At 45.0% G+C, this 25,834-nt stretch overlaps 1 protein-coding gene across 1 annotated transcript; it reads left to right on the top strand.

Annotated features, from left to right (window-relative positions):
- Window positions 1-6,094: 6,094 nt before the first annotated feature.
- Window positions 6,095-23,418, top strand: LOC142791990 (uncharacterized). Its single transcript, XM_075885590.1, has 2 exons — window positions 6,095-7,165; window positions 23,299-23,418. Exons 1-2 carry the CDS (start codon window positions 6,095-6,097, stop codon window positions 23,416-23,418), a joined length of 1,191 nt encoding a protein of 396 aa, XP_075741705.1.
- Window positions 23,419-25,834: the final 2,416 nt, after the last annotated feature.

Here is a 25,834-nt window from a genome sequence, read left to right on the forward strand (position 1 = left end):
GACTGTCAGTTTAGTCCTCCTCGCCCAATGGAACGATCTATACACTCGGTAAAGTTCCAGTTGAGCAGTTGATAATTCAAGCTGTTTGGATATGCCAGGACTTAAGTGCTAGCTTTTTGTGTGGCTACCTTCCATTTCATTGGCCCGGGCTTCGTCGAAATTGATCTGATGGTCCATATTTTCGCTGTGTTCTGCGATAGCATTTCGTGCAGCATTGAAGCCACGTACGTTCTTTCGATGTTTCCATATCCTTTCGGGAAACCTTTAGTCTCACTGATATAAGTGACGTCACAGTCCGTTCATGCAACCTCTTAGATTAGCCCGGCTCGGGGATCTTTCCTTTGGCAGCTGGTCTTTTGGTCGCGGTAAGACTCGCCTGATTGATGAAACTGATTTGTGTGCCATCTGGATGCTCTCCTACCTCAGCCACCTGGAGAGCTTGTGTTACCCATTTGCAAAACAAAGCAGGTGGGAAGTGGTTTCCCAGCCTCCACGTCACTGGCGTTTACCATGCAATAATACTATAGTATTACATGTCGCATTTTGCAGGCCATGTCGTGGATGTGAGTAGTTCTCAAGCATGAACGTTATTTTCACTTAATTTGCATGTAGAGGAAGGTGTTTTTGCGGTTTTGCCAAGCTAAAACGTGGCTGTGTTCGATGCTTACTCGGGCGCGAAATGTTTTAGTCTTTTTTTATTTGCTTGTTTCCTAATTTTTCAGTAATGCCCGACATGACCATTTTCGCTCACAATTAACGACGCCCACGCCGATTACGAATGTTGTGCGGAACAAGCTCTCTTGCGCTGTCGCGTTAAAACAAGCATATACAAGCAGCAGTGGTGTGTTGACGGAGCCATCGAAGTTGGCACTAGTAGTGTAACCATACTCAAAATGAGTTATGACGGGAAATATCATGCAGCACGATATTGGCAAGAGAGAATATGCTTTTAAGAGCAATGCCCACTTAGTGTAACGTGTTTTGATTATAGTAAATCTAGGTTGAATGCACTACCCCAGGTAACGCAGAAGATTGAGCTAACGTGGTTTGAATGCGACGAATGTGAGGCAACGTTAGACGGGAAAATGTAACCTTGCATCGACGTTTATAATATTACGTTGACATAACACAGTGTTTTAATGTTGCAGCAGCATTCAAATAAGGAAGTTGTCCTAACGTGTTGCTTTTAACGAGACAACACACTTAAGCTATCACGTCGCCCTAACGTGATGGTATTAATGTGGCAACAACAATCAAATATTCACATTGAATCCACTTTGTATATAAATATCAAGCCAATGTATAACAATGAACGCCGAGACAATATGGAGAACATAATCGCTGAAACATCCAATAACACACATGACAACTTTTTCCACTTCGTGCACTCATTGTAATAATGGCTGAAAGTGGCTAGTTGGTGTGGTTGAGTAAGAAATAGAACTAGCATGAAAAATACAGACAACAGTTCAGCCTCTGTTCTTCACACACTAATTCTTCTATGAATCTTTTTTTCTTTACACAGCTGCAGTCACTGTTTTTATTTATTTATTTGTTTGACAATACACAATTGCCGTAGTGCAGGAGACAAAAAACACCACTTTGAGCCACCTGACTAGGTCTATATAGCTCCGCATCATACGTTCTTCATACAGAGTGACTGAATTGGCAAAAAAAAAGAAACACAAGAACTCAATCACACGGTGGAGACCATTGCGTCGCCTTCTTACGTCTGTAGCTAGATACACTAAACACAGTGAAGTCATATGTGAGAAAGACATGTGCAAGGGCAAGCCTTTTAGGACCCTGAATTCCCAGACTACAAAACGCCTGCTCTAGGCAGGCTTCATCTTAACATGTATGCATGCAGACTTGTAGAATAAATTACCTGTCTATTTCAATTGTTACAGTGTGGTTGTAAAAATAGCATGGGAATCATTGCATTATAAAATGAGCAAGCGGTAGTTAAATCAAACTGTACCCTAATTATGATGCATCACCACAATCATGTTTGAAGAGTGCTTTCACAATAAACACACAAGAAACTGATCTACTGAAACGGGACCTATATGCTTGCATATTACAAAGCAACAGCCACAACAAACCCTACGATTGGCAAGAATTATGACAGTTAAAGCAATAGAAAAATGGCTGTTTCACCGAGCCCTTACACTTGGGGAACATAAAAAGCAATGCAATGATTTCAGAAAAGAATATAAACAGGACAATGAGCCATTCGCTATAGCAATAAAGTAAAATCATGGTCTAAAGAAAGAGAGAGAGATATGGTGTGAACAAAAGCAGGGAGGTTCACCGGGAAGTAAGTATCTGGTTTGCTACCCTGCGTTGGGAAGGAAGACAGAAAGTTAAGAAAAATGGAATGAGAGAGAAAAGAGGAGTGGGAGGAAGCAAAAACACACGCACATTAGAATGTCACAAACGCTTGGCGAGGTGGGTCGATCGCAGAAATTTGAGGAGAACGGTCGAAGTCGCAGTAAATGTATAGACATGCTGAGCTTTCGGACAAAAAGGGTGCCCATTCGGGTTCGCGACTGCCTTGACAACTGTTTGCAGGACTCAAGTATCTGTAAAGTCTGTGACTGATGAAAATGCAATAGAGAAGCTATTTCACGTGCTCTGCTCTTATAGCTTCATTGGGAACTCGCGTCGTCATGAAAGCATTTCATGTCTTCCTATTAACCGGGTGTAAGTAAACATCGGCCAAAAATGAAGCAATCGTAAAAAGTGTGTTGTTCTGTCACTGCCCAATCTATCATTCACGGCACACACAGCAAACACCAGACCTGCAGAACACACTGTCTGCAAGCAAATATAAACATCAAATTGCACCGCAATGAAATGCCACACTAATAAAGATGGACGATCACTCACAAGAAACACAGTAGACACTAAGAGAAAGCACGCCAGCTGAAAAAAACTGTGTTGTTGGTAAAAAAACCGAAACCACAAATCGCAGTGTCGTGAAAGAGCATGGTAACCTGCAAACAATGTCAACCACAGCAAATCTGGTACCCGCCACCAAGGAGATATTGTGTTGTGCCAAGCCTGTGCAACACACTATGCAGCCCACAAATAACACCAGACCACTGCAGTCCTCTTGCCATTTGTTCAAGACCTGGCTTCAGCTTCGCTTTGATTGTAAGGCTTATGCCGACTTGAAAAAATGCACATACCGATTGCGATTACCTTGCTCGAGTATGTCGAGCGAGAAGACATACAACCGAGGCAAATCTGTTAATGAGATGTCATTTTTTATTCACGTGCTTTCACGCAGCTTTCCATGTAATAGATGTGGAAGTAGCACCAGGTTTATGCAGCTGTCTGGGTGACTGATACATTCGGTCAACTGCAGTGTTTTTGTAGTTGGTCACAACACAAACGTCTGAGGCATATGTCACAGGTGTGCTTCGTTCTCCTTAACATGCTACCGTGCCCTTCAATGATGTAAGTTGTGGCCGTTAGTGGTACCACAACACCACCTTTTTCCTTTGGAATTCGAGGCGTGAGCGGTTACAATCCTAATGGAGTCTTATTTCTTCAGTAAAGGAAGCTTCAATGCTTTCTCTCTGCAGTAGTTTCTTACTAATTTCATTTTTTCTACTGAGTCTGCTAGTGCAGGGTAGGTTTTTTAAGCAGCATGTTTGTTGTCGACAGAGTAGGTATGGTAACCTGCCACCAGTTACGCGAGCTTCCCTTTCTGTTCCAGCATGATGTACGTGCATATGTAGCACCCCGTTTATGCAGCTGTATGAATGACTAATACATTTGGTCAACTTAAACGTAAACATTTTGACAGCAATCTGTCTGGCTGGGTAGAAAAGTTTAGAAAATTGAAATTGCTCCAGCCACAGTTCAAATAGAGCCCGACGTTTCGAGACCGACTCGGTCCCTTCCACAGAGGGTGACTGTCTTGGTCATGGAAGTGTCGTCGCGTCGTGTTCTCTCACCACGGCTCCGGCTTTCCCTTTCCACCACGTTTCGGAGACCGTGAACGTACACCGAAGGCATTGTTCCCAGCGAGCGGTTCATGTTGGCAGGCGTATGCTGAATGTGCCAAGACTCAAGCAAGAGCCTCTTTACCAAATTCCGTTCTGTTTCAATAACAGAAGCGCCGTCTAAGTCAATTTTATGGTCGGGCTTCTCGCAGTGCTCCGCCAGAGCGCTACGTTGCACCTCCATCTTCCTGACGTCGTTCTTGAGTTGGCGCATTCTTTCCGGGAAACACTTGCTCTCGCCTATGTAGCTGGCTGGACACCCAGAACACGACACTTTGTAGACAACGCCCGGGTGTAGCTCCCTCGGAGGTCGGTCTTTCGGCCGCGGTAGCAAGCGAGCGAGCGTCGAAACAGGTTTATGGATTACCGTGACCCCGGCTTTTCCTAGGACCCTCGAGAACTGTTCACTTATGCCCGGCACATATGGAATGGCGACGCGGTCGTTTGGCGTCTTCGTTTCTCTCGTGTGCGGTGGTGTGGCCAGGGCGGAAAGGGGTTCGGGCGGTGTGTCGCTTGCAAGTGTCTTTCCGCGGTGCGGTGGTTGTCGTCTCGACAAACGGCGTGACGCCCGGCGGATGAACACTTCTGTGTAGCCATTCCTTCGTAGCTCGGCGACAATCCTCTTTTCTTCTTTCTTCCTCTCAGCTTCCGACGTGCAGATTACTCGTGCACGTGAAAGGAGTGCCGAAACCACTGAAGCTTTGTGGGCAGTTGGATGACAGGACGCAAAATGCAAATACCTGCCGGTGTGAGTTGGCTTTCTATACACCGAAAAGGTCATGCGCTCGCCTTGTCGTCTGACTAAAACATCGAGAAACGGAAGCGCCCCGTCTCGCTCTCGTTCCACCGTGAACTGTATCGCTTGGTCGATGGAGTTTAGATGTTCGAGGAAGCTGTCTACTGCCGCCTTCTTTATTATGCAAAAACAGTCATCCACGCACCTCACAAATACTTTCGGCCTGTCAATAAAGGAGCCCAGTGCCGTCTCTTCTATGTGTTCCATTGTGAGGTTCGCAGCCGTGGAACGGAACGAGAGCGAGACGGGGCGCTTCCGTTTCTCGATGTTTTAGTCAGACGACAAGGCGAGCGCATGACCTTTTCGGTGTATAGAAAGCCAACTCACACCGGCAGGTATTTGCATTTTGCGTCCTGTCATCCAACTGCCCACAAAGCTTCAGTGGTTTCGGCACTCCTTTCACGTGCACGAGTAATCTGCACGTCGGAAGGTGAGAGGAAGAAAGAAGAAAAGAGGATTGTCGCCGAGCTACGAAGGAATGGCTACACAGAAGCGTTCATCCGCCGGGCGGCACGCCGTTTGTCGAGACGACAACCTCCGCACCGCGGAAAGACACCTGCAAGCGACACACCACCCAACCCCCTTTCCGCCCTGGCCACACCACCGCACACGAGAGAAACGAAGACGCCAAACAACCGCGTCGCCATTCCATATGTGCCGGGCATAAGTGAACAGCTCTCGAGGGTCCTAGGAAAAGCCGGGGTCACGGTAATCCATAAACCTGTTTCGACGCTCACTCGCTTGCTACCGCGGCCGAAAGACCGACCTCCGAAGGAGCTACACCCGGGCGTTGTCTACAAAGTGTCGTGTTCTGGGTGTCCAGCCAGCTACATAGGCGAGAGCAATTGTTTCCCGGAAAGAATGCGCCAACACAAGAACGACGTCAGGAAGATGGAGGTGCAACGTAGCGCTCTGGCGGAGCACTGCGAGAAGCACGACCGTAAAATTGACTTAGACGGCGCTTCTGTTATTGAAACAGAACGGAATTTGAGAAAGAGGCTCTTGCTCGAGTCTTGGCACATTCAGCATACGCCTGCCAACGTGAACCGCTCGCTGGGAACAATGCCTTCGGTGTACGTTCACGGTCTCCGAAACGTGGTGGAAAGGGAAAGCCGGAGCCGTGGTGAGAGAACACGACGCGACGACACTTCCATGACCAAGACAGTCACCCCCTGAAGAAGGGACCGAGTCGGTCTCGAAACGTCGGGCTCTATTTGAACTGTGGCTGGAGCAATTTCAATTTTCTAAACTTTTCTACCCAGCCAGACAGATTGCTGTCAAAATGTTTACGTTAAAGTCGTTACACAGTGACTTCGGTCAGGAAGCAGCGCTCCTCGCAAAGCGGTACGTGAACGTAGCACGCGGCGTCACGACCTACCGCAACCATCTCGACTTCACGAGGACCTGTCGGGAGAGGAACGTGATACCACGAAGCCTTCAGCTCAAGCGCCTGGTGCACACGGCGGAGGGCAACAAGATCATCGCACAAGCTGAACGGCGGCAAGTAAATGCCCGAATCCATGAGTGCCACAGCGTCATCAAGAAGATGGAATTAGACCTGTTCTTTCTACGACGGGAACTTCAACATCGACTGCCCGACATCTTTCCGTCACTGGAGGAGTTCGCACGAAATGTGGCTGCAACAACAGCGCAGAAACAACAAGCGACCCACAAAAGTAAGCTTGTGACGCTTCAAGGAGAAAAACACCACTACAGTCCTGACAACGAGAATTTCGTCGTCAATCTGTCCTCCAAACAACTCTCCCTGACAGAGCACAGCGTGCTGGCAAAGGGACACAACTTCAACACGACCACGACACGTCCGTCACTGCCGAAGATCATCGCGGCTACGGAGGAAGGCATAAGGCGACTCGACAGCGGCATTCGGGAGAACGTGCGTCTCAAGGCTATCGGCGTACTATCAAAAATAGGAAAGCGCCGTGAGCACAACCTGTCGAGAGAGGAGTGTAAGGCGATCCATGCGCTCCGAAATGATGATAAGGTTGTCATCCTCCCGGCCGACAAAGGGAACGCAATGGTCCTGCTCGACAGGGAGGCATACAACGACAAAGTGCGAGACCTGCTGGACAGTCCGTCCTACGAAAAGCTGATGAAGGACCCCACACCAAGTGTCCAAAGGGAAATGAACAAGCTCCTGGCGGATACCTTTAAAGCGCACCCGAAGGCGAGAAACACATACCTCCAGCTCATCTGCCGGAACGGCTCTGCACCAGGATTCTACGGGCTTCCCAAGACCCACAAGCCCACAGTTCCGCTCCGTACTATTCTGGATTTTACAACATCTCCACTCCGGGCGCTGTCCAAGTATCTCCACCGGACTCTCGCGCCGCTTGTGGGGCAAACACCAACCCACATACGCGACGCCAGCCAGTTCTTGGAGCGCATGAGAGATGTGACCGTGAGCAGCGATGAGTGCTTCGTCTCGTTCGACGTCGTATCCCTGTTCACCAGTGTGCCCGTAGCACTAGCGGTATCTAGCGCACGAGCAGCGTTGAACCAAGATGAGCTCTTGGATGAAAGAACCTGCCTGGGCGTCGACGAACTGTGTCGCCTACTGGAATATTGCCTCAAGGGGACGTATTTCAGCGTCAACGGGAGCTTCTACAGACAAGCCAGCGGGACCGCGATAGGAGCGGCGATCTCCGTTACGGCTGCGAACCTCACAATGGAACACATAGAAGAGACGGCACTGGGCTCCTTTATTGACAGGCCGAAAATATTTTTGAGGTACGTGGATGACTGTTTTTGCATAATAAAGAAGGCAGCAGTAGACAGCTTCCTCGAACATCTAAACTCCATCGACCAAGCGATACAGTTCACGGTGGAACGAGAGCGAGACGGGGCGCTTCCGTTTCTCGATGTTTTTGTCAGACGACAAGGCGAGCGCATGACCTTTTCGGTGTATAGAAAGCCAACTCACACCGGCAGGTATTTGCATTTTGCGTCCTGTCATCCAACTGCCCACAAAGCTTCAGTGGTTTCGGCACTCCTTTCACGTGCACGAGTAATCTGCACGTCGGAAGGTGAAAGGAAGAAAGAAGAAAAGAGGATTGTCGCCGAGCTACGAAGGAATGGCTACACAGAAGCGTTCACCCGCCGGGCGTCACGCCGTTTGTCGAGACGACAACCACCGCACCGCGGAAAGAAACCTGCAAGCGACACACCGCCCGACCCCCTTTCCGCCATGGCCACACCAGCGCACACGAGAGAAACGAAGACGCCAAACAACCGCGTCGCCATTCCATATGTGCCAGGCATAAGTGAACAGCTCTCGAGGGTCCTAGGAAAAGCCGGGGTCACGGTAATCCATAAACCTGTTTCGACGCTCGCTCGCTTGCTACCGCGGCCGAAAGACCGACCTCCGAGGGAGCTACACCCGGGCGTTGTCTACAAAGTGTCGTGTTCTGGGTGTCCAGCCAGCTACATAGGCGAGAGCAAGTGTTTCCCGGAAAGAATGCGCCAACACAAGAACGACGTCAGGAAGATGGAGGTGCAACGTAGCGCTCTGGCGGAGCACTGCGAGAAGCACGACCATAAAATTGACTTAGACGGCGCTTCTGTTATTGAAACAGAACGGAATTTGGGAAAGAGGCTCTTGCTCGAGTCTTGGCACATTCAGCATACGCCTGCCAACGTGAACCGCTCGCTGGGAACAATGCCTTCGGTGTACGTTCACGGTCTCCGAAACGTGGTGGAAAGGGAAAGCCGGAGCCGTGGTGAGAGAATACGACGCGACGACACTTCCATGACCAAGACAGTCACCCCTGAGGAAGGGACCGAGTCGGTCTCGAAACGTCGGGCTCTATTTGAACAGTGGCTGGAGCAATTTCAATTTGGTCAACTGCAGTGTTTTTCTAGTTGGTCGCAACACAACGGAGGCTTAGCTGCATTTATGAAACTGTCAACTATTAAATTAGACTGAGGCTGATTTGAGCTGGAAGTCGTGTGCGAGCTGACACTGCTTAGTGAATTCGGCGAGCTCTGTACATGACAATTGTGGACAAATCCGCTAGTTCGCACAAATGGTGATTCATACCTGGGGAGGTCTGTTGTCGGATAATCCTGTCATGCTGCTGCTCATTGTTACATTCATGCACTTCTAGGATTGAGGCAGTGGGGGAAGAGACGAGACGTTATGTAGCTTGCCGCTTTAGGCAGCGAATGGGGCAGCGAGTATACACTTTGTTGCTTGTCAGCGTAGAGTGTGCATGAAGTGTTCATTTCTAGTTGGGGAATCACCTCAAACGGAGGACCGAAATCTAAACTGTTGTAGATAAGGGCAACAGGTCCGCCATCTACGCAAAGTCGGAGTATCACCATCCGTTCGATAGATGCACTTTCTTGACTTGCAACAGTGAAATAATGATAAAATCACTGTTTGAACAGCATCCAGTTCGCCCACAAATAGCCAATCATGCACTTACGCGCTCAGATGTCTCTGCTGTGGACGTTTTTTTGTGTAGGAAGACCCGCACCAAGTGCGCTCACTGATGATAATTAGCTGTTGCGTAAATGTACTCTGCTTTTTTCACTAAAGGTTGTCGTTATCGGTCACACTTGAATGACTCCTCACGCTTGACTAAGCCACCCTATCTTGACGCCTTTCGCTGAGAATGCAGAGCGAGAAGACATAAAAATAAGATGCCCCGTACTACTGCGTTACGATGACGATGACGATAATAGTGAGTCAAAATAAAAGTGCACAAGCTCTGATTTCAACTTCATATTTAAAGTGGTTTTGTAACAGTAAAAAAAAGACAGGTAAGGCAGCATAAAAAAGTGACACAAAAGTTGTTTTCAAAGCACCAAATTACTGTACGCACTAAAATATCCATAGGACAACGCTATGACTTGTACAGCTCAACTGAAATGTAGTCATGAATAAAAATAATATTACGATCTGCACGAAGAATATCTAAAATTACCCAGTTATAAAACAAGCAATAGTCTTTATTATTGGCACTGGCTTTATTTTTTTCGGAGCCTATACATTATCAACATTGGGTCCCACCTTGCATCATGGGCTGTTATAGTCACGTGATGGCATTTCGCGCTAAAAAACTGGAAGGTTTTGCTGTGGTGTCTTCATCAGTAGTTAACAATGTGAAATTTTAGTTTATATTGAGTCTGCGTGGCTGCACTTATCGGCGTTGTGTTCTGCGGTGCCCGCTCCTGTCCTTTTACAACCAAGCAAGGCGTTCGGCGGCGGCAACAGCTTCCACCTGACCACAACTCACGCTGCATGATCGGGTAAGTAGTGAGGTTTGCAGTCTTCTCTTTTGTAGTCCTTTTTGCCATCGCATGTTTCGTCGCACTAATTGTTACGTAAGTAACGTTCACTGCCGGTGTCACACGGGCACTTTTGATCGTGCTTTGGCTCCCGAATCGCGGTTTGACTCACGTTTCGAGCAAACTCGATCCAGATTAATTTGCACCGCTTAGCAAGGATCATTGTTAATCGCGATCACGAAATCAGACCTGTCGTCGTTCTGTTCTCGCCCTATAACTATCGTCATGTTACACGGACTAGCCCAAACTGCCACCCTTCCAAATCAACCCTTCTGACAAGCCAAAGTGCTCATGTGACACCGATGCAATACACTTTATGCAACCAAAATCCTAAATGTGTCATTTTCGCGTACCTTTATTGTCAATATCTCGATTTATGCGGTGTAGAGGATGTATGCACTAAATAAACTAAAAAGTGAAACCAACAATTCTTTTTTCAGAATCATTGTTAGGCTGCTCTGTGTGATTGTGTCTACAACAAATTGGCTCTTTAATGAGTGGCAGCCCCTTATTCGTTTAAACAACGGCTACACCTTGTTTCCCCAGGTCAACAGTTTTGCTATAATCTCTTCCGTCGCGTCTGTTATGGCATTCTGCGTTTGGATCATGTCAGCTTTACTATATTTGTGCAAGTTGTTTCGTTTAATGGCATTCATATAATTTTACTCTTACTAGTCTGTGAGGAAATATGATTTCATTATGGCGGTTGAAACAACCGCAGCCTGTAAAGCATATCTCTATCAACGTGGTGACGTGCGGCAAATCTATTCATTTGCTTTAACCACTTTCGAATACCTGAAAAAATCAATAAATGAAATGCAACTTTGTTAATTATTTTAAAACCAATCTCGACACTTGAATACTAACCACTCAAATGTTGACCATACCCTGAATACCTTAAGGTTTAAAATTTAACAGAGTGGAATGACTCCCTGATAAAGACTACTTGAAAGTACTACGCTATCTTAAAAGACATCTACAATTTTACCTATAGATTCGGAAGTACCTTTTCACTGTTGTTTGTATGCTACAAAGGTTTCATGGTGTCCATTCATAAGACAGCGTCCCATATGACCCATGTAGCTCCTGCTACATGTCAGTGATTGTGTACATGATGCCTTTAACACAGGTTACATGCTTCTGCCTGTGATGATTGTGGCAGTGTTTCCTTCCTTTTATCTCATTGATAAATTTGCGTAAGTCAGAAAGTTTCAGGTGCCATAACCACTACTTCAACTCCAGCACTTTCTCCCCATTTCCTAGTAGAGTTTGTGAGAAACACTGTGCATGCTAGCTGGAACAGACGTCTTCTTTTTTGCAGTCCTTCAAATGGTCTGCAGCTCATTTTTACGCCCAGGATACCTCGCATGCCTAAGCAAATCCTTGACTAGAGGCAACTTGTCTTGAGATGAACCTGCAATATGAAGTCCAGACACTTGGAAATTGCTTCTACCACCTTGCGCTAAAGTGATCCACAGAGAGCACTCTGCAAGGCCCTGTGAATGGCCACCCTCTTGGCCCTTTTTGTGTGCCCCAATGAGTAAGGCAGCAGTGGCTTCCATGGACGAGACTTATACCGCCAACTTGTGCACCACATTGTAAAAAGCTGTGTTAAGCGCAGGGATTCGATTGTGAAACGTTCGGAAATCTCATGCGTTGCCACAAGATGCTTGAGCTTGTGCTGCAAAACCTTCATACTGGGCTTGACAACCTACTTGCAGTCCACAAATTATACAAAAATGAACAGTAAAACATTATCCACATATCAGAAGATATTACAGCACTGAAACCTAGCAATCTGTTAATAATGTTTCTCTAAATACTGCTTAATTGCAGGTCTCTAAAAATTGATAAAGTGCTCGATTAAATACTAATACGCAGTCATTACAAATACACTTTTATGACCTAGTTATGAAAGGTAGACTCAAGTAACAGCATGAAAAACTCTTCCAAACACCTGCCAGTGACACTCAACACTTTTCATGGAAGAATACTGCTCAAAAAAATTCGATAGCATCCTTGACGCAGAACAGTAGATCCTTTGCGCTAGCAGGCTGTTTATATTTGGTTATTCATTTTATAGATTTTAATTACTTTTACTTGGCCTATGCTCGAAGAAAAATAATAATGAAAGGTTATGACTTCTAGTGCTGTAAGATCCTCCTGATTTGTTGTTAGTTTTTTGGTGTTTCACTAGGCAGAATCAATAGGCTGGGAGTAGTATGTTGTGCCCACTCAGAAGCTTGCTTAGGATGTGCTCCTACTTCTTGAAATAGCGTAGCTGCTTCTTGAATGAGGCACGAATACATTCTTGGACTTAATTTGGTTTCTCAGAGAATAACACTCATATTGGTGGTATTAACCTTGTGCTTGGAAGCCATTGCTGATTTTGTGACGCGGTATTCAAAAGTCGCTAAAAGGCGGAACATACACTTGTCTTTGCAGAATGCAGTGTGTCAATCGACTCATTTCAAACAAAGTGGATAATGTATTTTTCGAGTTAACATCGCACTTTAAGATTGCGGGTATGACTCAAGATGCGTTCTTGTTGGTAGCTGTGAGTTTGTTTACGTATATGATAGATCCTAGCCGTGAAGAGGAGTGGCTGACCACATCGAAGGTCAAAGAAAGAAATAAGGCAACTGTTTACATTGCATGTAAAGTGTCTCTCGCAGACTCAAGGAGGTAGGGAGAAAGAGTTGAAGTATCGGCAGTGTAGTTTCTTGCCTGTGCAGATCCACCTCTTGAATGAACTAAAAAAGTTGCAGCTCTGGTCACAGTCAGAAGTGTGTAACATGTTTCAAACACATGGTGAACACAATCTTGTTAAGAAAGAAAAATGAGCCCCTAAATTTTCCTTGTGTTCATTCATAGCGAGGGTCTCGTTCATTTAGACCTAGTGCCTTTAGGTAGTGTAGGAGGGCTTATTGTCAACTACTAACACATAAAAAGATCACGTGCTATGAAACGTGCCCACTAACACTTTTAGGTTTATGTGCTCGGAAGCACTCGATAGTGTCGACAAGAGAACAGCCGCTGCTTTAGCTCAATTGATAAGCGCATCGAATGCATTATCCAAACGTTGTAGGCTCAGTCTTTGCCTGTGCAATGTTGTGTGTTGGTCCACCTTAATTTCTGAACGTTTTTATAATAATTGCTGTTCTATAGTCAAGAAGCTACTAATAACATCTCCTATATTTTTCAAGGGCTGATTGTTCTCAATGAAGGACTGTATATACATCTGCACCGCTTTGTATTAAGTTTCAGCTGGAACATGGCGCTGCATCTATGTATCTTTTGCACCTCCGATTGCATTCACTCGGAGCAGCCTTCTCATGCGAGTTAACTTGTGGGATAGATATGCGGCGGCACAGTCGTTGTCTGCATAATATCAAACAGTTATATATGCTGTAACACACTTGAAATCAACTGTAGAGTGCTTGTCATACCATTATTAGCAGAAGACCCCTTTGGTTTCTGTCTAAACAACCCACTGCCTTCTACGTGATAAGTTTGTGTTGGCTTCCACAACCCTTGCAAGTGCTCTCCTAGCAGACTTCTTCAAATGAAGAGAGGGCATACTTGCATGGGAGCACAAAGGCTGATGTTCTTGCTTCGGCTGCGAATTTTATGGGTCATGCATATTGTAAGGCAATGTTTTGCTGCGGACACTTCTTTTACTTGCCGAGCGTCTGCCCCACAACACAGGTCAGACTGATGATGATGAGTATGTACATATGACAAGATGACGCGCCTAAATAATGCTCACACTTATTTCCCCCCCCACGCTTGAGCGGCCAGCCCGGACGCGTCTTAGACGGAAACAGAACGTTGAACGAATGGCTTCAGACGCGATACGTGGACAATCTCCGAACCACGACAGCGACGATCCGAAGAAAGGTCGCTGGGAGTGACACGGTAGGTCACTGGTGACGTTTGTTCGTTGATTGTATAGGGTCCAATGAAGCGTGACTTAAATTTATTGCATAATCCTTGAGTACGAATGGGCGTCCAAAGCAACACTTCATGCCCCGGACTGAAGAAGACGTCGCGATGAGAGCTGTCGTAGCGTTGCTTGCGATCGTGCTGATTGGCTTCTGTACTAAGGCGAGCCCGTTGCCGACATTCCTCGAGCCTTGTGATGAACTGCTCTGATACGGTTGCCGAGGCGTCAGTTGGCACATTTAGGAAGGAGACATCGATGGTGAATGTCGGTGTACGGCCGTACACGAGGTAGACAGCCGAGTAGCCAGTCGTTCTTAGAACAGCGGTGTTATGGGCGAACGTCACAAAAGGCAAAATTGTATCCCAGTTGTCGTGGTTGGATGCGATGTGCATGGATAGCATGTCTGTTAGTGTCCGATGAAATCTCTCTATCAGCCCATTAGTTTGGGGGTGGTAGGCTGACGTCGTCTTATGTACTGTACCACAGGTTATGAGCAGGGTTTCGATTATGGTGGACAGGAACGTCTTGCCGCGATCACTCAGGAGAACGCGAGGTACACTGTGACGCAATACAATGGCGTTGAGAAAGAAGTCTGCGACATCTGAAGCACAACTTGTGCGTAGTGCAGCAGTCTCTGCATACCGTGTCAGGTAATCACAGCAGTCGCAATCCAACGATTACCTGCTGGCTTGTTGTGGAGAGATCCCAGTAGGTCTATGCCAACGATGGCGAGAGGTGTCTCGGGACACGGGATGGGTTGCAGAAGGCCAGCAGGAGACGAAGTTGGTCGCTTCCGCCGTTGACAGAGATGGCAAGATGCAACTTACTTGGCCACAAAAGTAGAGATGCCAGGCCAGAAGAAACGTTTCATGATGCGGCTTTGTGTTTTGTGAAATTCCAAGTGGCTTGCACATGGGTCGTCGTGAAAGGCTTCGAGGACATGTTGACGTGTAGAACGCGGAAGTACTGGAACCCAGCGGTGTCCATCAGTTGTGTTGACGTAACGATGGAGCACATTGTTATCGAGCTTAAATTGTCGAAGTTGTCGGCGCAATCTAGCATTAGGAGTAGGTGATATACCATTTAGACGTTGAATAATGCTATTGCAATATGGATCATCACGCTGGCGTGTGGCGAACTCGGTGCAGCGATTTGAAGCTCGCGTGTCGATAACCGCAAGTTGTGATAATGGGAGGGGTGACGCTGTGTATTGCCCACCAGACGAGCATTCACTTGACTTTCTCGATGGTGACAGTGGAGGGGGGCAGCGAGAGAGAGCGTCTGCATCTTGGTGTCTTTAGCCAGACTTATAGATGACGTCAAAATTGTACTCTTGTAGGCGGAGCACCCAACGACCGAGGCAACCAGACAAGTTTTTCAGTGACGATAGCCAGCACAAGGCGTGATGGTCTGTAATAACTGTGAAGTTGCGTCCGCAAAGATATGGTCGAAATGTTTGTATGGCCCAAACGACAGCAGGGCACACCTGCTCAGTTATGGAGTAGTTTTGTGCAGCAGACGTAAGAGCACGACTAGCATACGCAATAACTTTTTCCCGTGAAGTGGCATCCCGCTGTAGAAGAACTGCGCCAATGCCTTGGCCACTCGCGTCGGTGTGGAGACATGTAGGTGCGTTCTCGTCGAAATGACACAGAACAGGGCTGGATATTAAAGCATGCTTGAGGGCTTGAAAGGCACGCTCGCAGTCGTCGTTCCAAGCGAAAGTTGATCCGGATGTCAGCAGCCTATGCAGTGGCGATGCGATGGCAGCAAAATGGCTAATGAAGGGGCGGAAGTAGGACGCCAGGCTCAGGAAACTTCGAAGGTGTTTCTGATTTTCTGGCCTAGGGAAGCGTATCACGGCAGCAAGCTTGTCAATATTTGCATCTCAGAGGCAATTATCGCCACACCCAGAAAGCTTTCATTGAAGAAAGTTGTCTGTGCAGTGAGCACGTCCATGCAGTTTTGTGTTCCTGTAGCCAGCCATGTTCGCATGAAAATCACGTTACGTCCCACCTCACTTGTTTAGCGCCCTATGAATCCTAAATCGTGACTGAACACTGTAAAGCCTCTTTCTAGGTAACTAACTGTTCCATCCACGATGAGTGTGTTGTTAACTACCTAGTGCAAAAAAAGTGCTATGCAAATATTTTGTGTGAGGGCTCAGGCTGTGTCTATGAAAGATAATTGAGGTCCTCAAATGCTCCTTTTTTGTGACCTGCAGTAAGGTCAGTGGCTCAGACAGGAACCTTCCTTTATGATACACTCTGTGAGCACCATTGCAGTCTATAAACAGCAGTTTAAAGGTTTTTCGGAATCCTTGCGTGGTTTGATGAGTTAGGCCCATTTTTGAAGACAATGTGTTTCTTGTAGTAAGTCCAGGTCAAAGGGTCAGAGATATAATAGAGGTGAAGGAGATTGCAAGGTCAACTGACGCATGTGTGCGCATGCTATTGTTGCACCTTTGAGATAAATAGCATTCTCTTACGGGGGAATTTAGGAATGCGAGCAGTTAGGCTGCATCTTTTTGTTTCGCTTATCCGAATATTTTTATTATGGTGCATGGTTTGATGCTTTTATTTCTTGTATTTTTTCTGTGTTCAGCTTACACTTGTTGTAACTAGATATAGAGGTGAACAGGAAAAAGTTTTTTGTTGCAAGGGTTTTATTATTTGAAAATAACACAGTGCTTACCGAAATACGCAAGAAAGCTTACCATCGGAGAAAAAAATTGAAGACAAAACAGAAAAGAAGTCACTCGCAATTAACTTTATTTTTGGAAAATCAGCGAAATATATAAGCGTTGCAACCATGCGTGGGAACATTGCCTCACATGCTAGTCGAAAACATGCAACAAGAGGGAGAACAAAAGAATGGTGACAAAAAGCCACCAAACAAAAAAGATCCTATTAACGAACATTCCTCACCATGCAGAGCAACAAATGTAACACTAACATGCGTATCTTCCTTCTTTTTAATGTAGAATGCTTCCATTTTTTCACGTGCCAAGGTATCATTACTCTTTCCAAGGACGGATACACTGAAAAACCTAGCCTCACATTTGCAGAAACCACAATGTGCTGGCAAATATGCTGAGAGTTTTTTTTTCACAGGAATTTCTTGCTCCCCAATTTTGTCCTTTATTCACCGGCACATTTACCTGCGCATTGTGGTTGCTGGAAGTGTAAGGCTGGGGTTTTCAGTGTATCCTTCCTTGGAAAGAGCAATGACACTTTAGCACGCAAAATTATGGAAGCCTACTACATTAAAAAGAAGAGATATACGCATGGTAGTATTATATCTGTTGCTCTGCGTGGTGGAAAATTAGATTCTTCAGAATCTTTTTCAGTGGCTTTTTGTCATAATTCCTTTGTTGCCAATCTTATCGCGTCTTTTTTGACTAGCATATCAGGCAAAGTGCGTGCGCAAGGTTGCTACGCTTATATATATCGCTGCTTTTCCGAGAATAAAGTTAGTTGCGAATGACGTCTTCTCTGTTCTGTCCTCAATTTTTTCCCCGATGGTATGTATCTTTTCGGAGTTAAGTAATTATGCACAAAGTAGCCCAACAAAATGATTTATTAGGTAGTGGTCCCACTCCGGCAGCCCCGCTCTGCATTTCATTCACTGTTTGCTTGCGTTCTACGCTGAGCCTATTGATGTGAATTGTATTGTATTGGAAAGCTTACATTCTCCACTTTCTAGTGACAGCTCGTATTGTCGCCTAGTCTGAAGTGGTTTTGCATAGCACTCAAAACAGTGCGAGCAAAGACCAGTGCTTTTGCTGTACAAGCCTCTGTTGCATTGGAAGTGAGGCAAAACAGTTCAACATAACCAAATGAAGTTTCCTGAGCATCTTCATAAAGCATAATTCAAGGTTTAAAAATGTAGCAAGTAAAGCAATGCAAAAGTCATGCAGAATCAATTAAAATGAGCCGAACATTGATTTTTTCACCAGTGCATGGCGGATAACTTCAGAGGCTACGGTCCCCCAGTTTAGATTTCGGTGACCTTCATAGAAGCGCTTTTCAGCCTTGAAAAGCCCAATCACAAGTTTGGGGATAGCTTGCGGGCAAGTTGGTGGAAAACAAACTGGCAAGTGCGCAGTAACTATATTATAAATTGTGAGTTATTGAGCCATATTTTCATGACTGCATTAAAAAGTGCGAATGGCTGCGTGAACTCTATAGCATTCCCAGCAACGCGCAGCAAAACAAACGTCCAGTGTCTTGGCGCCTTCTGAAGTATGGAAGCAATAATTTCAGTATGACAAATTCTTGATAAAAATTGTGTTTGCTAGCGTAATACTTACTCTCAAATTACGGTAACGCATGTATTGCGAATGATAATTGTGTCCTCGAACATTAATGCCATTTGCTTGTTATAGTGGGCAGTGACTGGTCTAGCAGAAAAGTAGCAGGAATAAAGCTTGAACTGCACGAAATAAACAAGACGGTCACCATTTACCTCTACCAAAGCTAAGCTTTGGCAAATAATCTGTTCACTCATGTAGGTCATGTTATATCTTACTTTCTAGGCACCTAGACTTCACTGACTATAGTGAGACATCACGCATTTTTTCTCATCATCGGCCACAATAGACACCTCGAAAATGAGAGGTTCACAGAAAACGTAGACGCACTCAAGCGCATTTCTCCAATGAACTTCGAGTGCTCACTGGGTGCAGCCACAAATGTGTCAGCCGCCTATTCGCCTGCACCTCCCAAATGACAAATGCAATAGCCGGACTGATTTTGCAGCTTACACTTGCTAAGCCAGGGGTCCCAATCAGCTAGCGTGCTGTCCAGACACTCAAGATGGTAAAAGAACAAAGTGGGTGGGAGGAGGAAGCAATTTTACGTTTGAAACAAAAGATTTGGAACCTTGAAAAAAATACTGTGCGTGAGTTTTCGTGACAACCATATCACATGCCAGTGCTATGAGTACTCACATAGGTGAGCAATAATGAAGCAATCGTTTGGTGTGATCACTTCGTATACCACACCACTGTGCTGCTGTTCTAAAACTGGAATGAAAATATCTGCAGTACAGTGTACACAAACTGATCAAGTTTTGACAAGTCTACCGTCACATTCATGAAAACCCAGTATGTGTGCAGGTGGGGTGTGAAATTTCTGTCCCAAGAAGACTTCCAAGATGTCATATGCGTTTGTCCTCGAAGATTTGAACGCCGAAGCAGCCATCCTTTTTTGCTTCTCGGTCCTCTGTATTCCCTCGCCAGAACCTTTCTGAATTTTATGTGGTTTGCCAGTTTCTCGGGGATCTGCCCAATTTAGACCAAGCGGCAATGTCACTTGATGACGTCATGATTTCAAAAAATTGGTGATCTATGAAGTCTACCTATGATTTTCTTTGGGACTTGTGTAGACATCGCCAGGTACTTTTCGTGCTTGATAAAGCCTCTGAAATTTCAGGAACTTGTGCACTGGGTTGTTTACTTTGCAGGAGCGCGTGAATATTATTAACCTTTCAAACTGAGTTGAACACTGCCTAAGGCATAATAAATAAATACCCACTTTTTGAATTAAAAATTGGCGTGAAAATGATATCAATAGGTTCGTTGTTCCTTGTTCAGCAGGTGCAATTTTCATATGTCTTACCTATTTATTACGGTGCCAGCGGAACTCGTTTTATAGCTGAAATAATCGACTATCGTATGTTTCAATAAATCTGAGCGCAGCGTTCGTGTATGTAAGTGTGAGACCACCCTCTGAGTATGAATGTTGCGCTGCTTGACCTCATCTTTCCCTCTATCAGCTCACCACGCTTGCACCACATCATGACCGATGTCGCCCCAATTCCCATTCATATTCTTGAAGGTTTCAAGCAGCTATGTGAGAAACAAAAAGAGGCAACCGATACATCCGTTTACAATGCTTGAGGCTCCACCTTTCATGCCCATAAAATCACCATTTTTTCACTCACTTCAAGGCATGAAAAGGTGGTTTTGTGTAATGATAATCAGAAAGTAGCAAAAGATAGTTTTCCGGGTAGCTTCTGTATGTAGCGACATAAGTATCAAGCGGGCCATGCGCAACACCCGGAGTATAATTGCAGAGGAGTCAACTCTTAAAGGGGACGCCGGAGCACGTGTCAACTGCTCTGGTGTTTTTCACAAACTGCCATATCTAGTGGCCACGTGATCAAGTAGAGGAGGTGTCAATTAACATCCCGTGAAACGGGTTCGCAAACCTCGCCAGCTATTGCTCGTGTCTCTCAACTCACTACATTCCCCCTGTAGGGTTTCCAGAACGAATATGAATAGCACCGGCTATGTACAAAGCCAAGGGCTGGAAAGTAAAGCCCCGAAAATGGGGCCATCTAAGCACTCCTGTTTGAAGTAAGAGTGCACAATTTAAAGCATAGGTAGAGAAAAAGAAGTAGCAGGACAGCAATCTTACATATGCCGCAGGGACGTCTGACATCATGCCCATCAAGGTGCGGCCTCATAAAGAATGGTGTGCAGCTGCGGGCTGCTAGCAATGTTTAAATAAATACAGGAAGATCTTCAGAAACACTGAAAGTAAATGGCTTATCGGTACAGAAGCTACTCTCAAGTGGAATTTCGATGCTTTCGTCTTTTGTTTTTCCTCTTTTTGCTCAGTGTACTTTAATTTCCGACAGAGGCAATATAGAGTGATGCATATTAGAGTAATTTGAGTGTCACAGAGACGGTTTGTTGTGAACAAAAGGTCGTAAAATGCAGGTATTCTGTTGCTTTGCACGAGGCAAAATGTTGCTAACATAGTTGATAGATGTATGATGAAAGCTAGGCATTGTACGTGAGTTAGCCTTGTTTTGTTGTGAATTTGCAGCTTAACTTGATATTCAAGGAAATGCCTCTTCGAAGTCACTGATACAGTGTCTTCATGACGAGGAAGGACATAAATTTTTAATCTTATACGACAATGTGTAGATCAAAAAACAAAGTTTGTCCTATTTTAAAAATTTGGGAAATTTATAAAATGCATGAAATTTTGTCAAGCTTGTTTTGATTCTTTAAATTTAGAAGGAGCAATCTGATAGAGCGAGCCGCGCTCGTTGAGCTAATTACTAACCAAAAATTTGGTAGTCAGCTGTGTCACTTCTTGAATTGACAAAGGTGATGTAGCCAAATAGAATAGTTGCATGGACAACAATTTCCAAGGAAACAGTTTGCTGGCGAAATCATAATTATGGGATGGTAGATGATTGGTAGTCAACGCATGGCATGAATGCTGAGTATCAATGTTTATTTTGCCTCAGGAGGGAATTATGTACGCAAAAATGGAAAGCTTGTCTGTAAATATTTGTTTTTGTTTGAATAAACATTTTTTTCTCTGGAAATATTTGAACATAATCCAAATTAACATGGAAATAAAACTCTGCTCCTTAGTGTTTATTCTATGTACTCCGATTTTACACAACAAAATATAACAAATCTACGCAGACCTCTCGCCTCCGAAGTTAGTGGCATCCTCAGTGTGCACTGACACCAAATGTGTGGAGGAGACCAAATTCACTAATTGTCTCATCTCTACTCAACCAGATGGAGGCCGTGATTGTTGTTGCACGCTGGCTGGTCATGGTGGTCTACTCACAACTCAGAAAGCTTTCTCTTCCCTCTCTTTTGTCACCGATCCAGCGTCATCCAAATGCGGAAGTCGAAGACATGGCCGATTTTCAAGCAGTGTTTGATGAGTTTTGTCTGAGAATGCGTGGTTTTTGTGATGTCTTCTTTGTGTTCATTAAAACTCGTTGACCGATTCCTGCTAGTTTTGCCAATATAAGTGGTGTCGCGGCCACCGCACAGGAACTTGTAAACAACCCTGTTTTGTTCATTTCCAGGGGTGCTGTCTTTGGGCGCAGAGAGCATTTTTAGCAAGGTACAATGATGCTTGAAAATTGTTATAATTCCCAGTTGACAAAGTGCTTTTTAAACAGAATCTGAAAAACCTTCAACGTCAGATACAGAAGCAATGCGTTTTGTGTTTTCTCGCGGCACACTCCTTGTTCTCTTTTGCGTGTGTGTCTGGGGGTGGATGATAAACCTGCTCAGATAATGGCTTCGTTACAATTCACCAACCACGGTTTCCACCTATATGACTGAACGTGCTGATCAGTGATGTATGCGACACCACATGCATGAGTGAAACAGGCAGGAAGCAACCGACAGAGCTTAAAGAGCATAAAGGAGACATTGCAAAAGACACCCATGCCATGCATTAAAAGTCAAAACTCGTCAAACACTGCTCGATGACGGGACATGCCTTCGACTTAAGTGATAGTCCAACGCTAGCTCGGGAAGAAAAGTGGGGCAAGAGAAATTCGCTCGAGTCGTGATTCATTAGTGTCACAAGTTGGCGTGCGACAACTGCGGCTGCATACAAAGCTACATACGAGAAAAGCAGCAAACTGTGTAACCTCCGCTCATTCGGTGCCAGGGCAAACAAAGAATGCCAGCTGCATATTAGGCGAAACGTTTATGATTTTTTTGCTATATTTTGCTTTGTTAGGTATGAGTCTATATTTTAATTATAAACCGGCCCATCTTTTTGAACTTTTTAACATCTGCTCCTTAATTATAACTCTGCTGCATACTGTGGCATACCAAAAACAAGCTGATAATTTTATTTTTATGCTCTGGGTAATCTTTTTAGTTTGTTTCAGGTACATATGCATGTGCCGAAAGAAGAAAATGAGCAGCAGAACATCATTTCATTTTGCCACCAGTGCAGCTGATGAGGAGTGACAAGGAAATACTACACTGTGAATGCCATTTGTTTGGTAAGCACCAGATTATATGGCAATTTTCAACTGCTAAAAACTTTTTTGTGCATCGTTTGTATTAAATAACGCAGCGAACATTGCCACTCTGAAAATAACTAGGTAGACTGAATATGTTTAAGCTGAAGAACTGAAACTAGGCCATAAGTAAGCGCGAAATGTTGATTTTTTGCCATCAATAATGAGTAAGAGGCCAATCATTCAGCTCAATAACGCTTCACAAGTTTCATCTCTGCAATAACTAAGTTCCCTCACTGCTGTGTTTTTTTACAGCTGAATTGTTACGTAGCTTTCTGTCAGTCCTGGCACAGCTTTCATAGGATGTTGCAGACAGGTTTCGTCAGCCGATTCTCTGCATTTTTTAAAGAAAGGTTCCCGATTAATTTTTTATTTGCTTGATAAGTTACTAGTGTGGGTCTAATCACTTTCTCTTCATAATGCAGGCCCTCATTGCCAACCGATTTCCTCGCGTCATGGCTTGTTCCACGGTCGTCACGGCCATCACCCTGCAATTACTGTTTGCCGACATTGTCGACAGTGTACCCCACATGGGCGTATCCTGACCTGGCGAGCTTGTTCACTCAAGTGAAACCACATTGGTAAAGTCTCTAGCAAATACTGGCAACTTCAACATGCTGCTCGGTTTGCATATGTGAACTGCACTGGCCATGCGAAATGCTATGGCGGTATGGCTGTTAGTTGCTTCAGTGATGGGGATGCAGGTTGGTGTTTATTTGTCATTCTACTCTAAAAAATTGCATTTCTCGTGCCTGCTGCTGTTTCTTAACAACAAGTATGATTGTATGTGTATCCTTAGTTGACATTGATGGTGTTAGATTTTTGTGAGAAATTGGGTACTTGGTCATAATACTCGTTCTGAATACCTTAAAATTAACTTCCTTCCTAAAGATTTCCGCAAACATGTGAGAATACTTTGCCACTTTCCCAAAGATGCACATAACCGCTCGCTACAAAGTATCAAGTTGGAAGCTACTTGCACTGCAAATCCAAAACAGATGAAATGCTAAAATTAGTGGTGAACACAGGACAAAAAATGTATAAATAAAAAATACTACACTTTTACGCAGAGCAGTGCATATCAGTCTAAAGGTAACTTGAGCTCACCTCCAGATACAAATTAATAAAATCTCGACTGAATGAACAAGAATAATTGTGTGAAGGTAGTTTATTCTTCCAATGGACAAAAGGACAACAACTTTGTAATGAACTGAACATAAAATAGTTGCATGTCCTGTACATTCAATTCGTGATGAATATTTCTCGCTTGGTTCTGGCTGGTACGTCACTGTTTTGCACGAAATACACTGAGCAGTTGCTCCCCTGATAGCGTTTCGCATTTTCTGACCGGGTGTTGGCTACCTTAACTTTCAAAGGGGTATTTTTTATGTAATCAACCGGCCACTTATAATGAGCCGCTTTTCACTGAATGCGTGTCAGGCCGTAATCATGAAGTTCAGTTGCTTTCAAACTGATAAGCTTCTTTTGATGTGCATCATGTTTTGTTACACTGGTATCGACAGGTTTTTTTGTTTTGGTGAAATCAAGTTCTTGTTTTTAACCTCCAAAGCTCCGTCAAAACAAGCTGTACCTGAGTGGGCTGTGCCAGCTCTTCAATGCTGCGATATTGTCTCTGTTCATGAAATCATCACATAGAGAGTCAACAGCAGTGGCGACCACCATTGTATACAATGCATCAATCACTGTTGGAAAATTACCTACAAGGCAATGGCTGTCTATGGTATTCGTGTTCTCCTATGTATTTAACACAGAGCAGTTTCACCAGTGTCTTCTTCCTTGCTTATTCACTTTCCCACTGATATTGTAAATACTAAGAATAAAAGCTTTTTTCATCAAACTTTTGCTAAGATTGTATAAACAAGTTGTGTTTTCATTTTGCACTTGTGTTTGTTTTTTACGACGCAGCACTTGACATATTAAGGTAGAAACTGGCAACGTGCCATGTTCATATTTAATACTGAATGCCTAAATTGTGTTTTGTAACACTCACAATCATGTTCTGCTCTGTGACAATATCAAACAAATAAAAAGTAAGCTGCAACGAGTAAGGTTGCGTAAAAACACAGGTTATTATTGGAAAAACGTTAGCCGCCACAAGCTGGTACAGGCAGGAACCCGGCAAGCACGAGCCACACATGGACGTCAACGTCTTCTTCCATGCTGGCACAGAGCTGGCGCCACTATGCTTCGGTACAATTACTTCCCGCGCAGAAAGGAGCCAACCTGGCGACCTAGAGAAAGGACACGACAAGGGGGTCACAGCATGGTTTGAGGAGTGATACGTGTACTGTTTCACGCCCACGGCAGCGTTGGTCCGAAAATGGATTAATGGGCTCAACTTCATAGCTGACAGGAGATGTCTTTCGCAACACACGGTAGGGGCCGTGGTATTTCGACGAAAGCTTCGGGGAAAGACCGGAGGGGTAGACGGGACCCAGAGCCAAACCAGCATTCCTGGGTTATAGTGTACACTAGACGCAGAGGAATTGTGGTTAGTTTTCTGGCGCCATTGGTCTTGTGCGGTAAATGAGCGGGCGAGTTGACGACACTATTCGGCATAAGCAGCTGCTTCGTAAACAGGCATCGCTTCGGAAACATCAGGACTGTAAGGGAGAATGGTGTCCATGGAGCATGATGGCTCACCTCCGTACAGGAGGAAGAAAGGAGAAAAGCCAGTGGTTGTTTGTGGCGCAGAGTTGTACGAGTACGTGACAAAAGGGAGCACTTGGTCCCAATTGGTGTGGTCGTCAGAGGCGTACATGGCAAGCATATCTACAAGAGTACGGTTAAAGCGTTCCGTCATGCCATTGGTTTGAGGATGGTATGCCGAGGATTTCCGATGGACAGTGCGACTTGTCTTGAGCAGCTCGTCGACGGCGTTCGAGAGAAACACGCGTCCACGGTCACTCAGTATTTCACGAGGTGCACCGTGTCGCAAAA

The sequence above is a fragment of the Rhipicephalus microplus genome, chromosome 2, assembly GCF_043290135.1.
Source record: "Rhipicephalus microplus isolate Deutch F79 chromosome 2, USDA_Rmic, whole genome shotgun sequence".
Taxonomy (NCBI): Eukaryota; Metazoa; Arthropoda; class Arachnida; order Ixodida; family Ixodidae; genus Rhipicephalus; species Rhipicephalus microplus.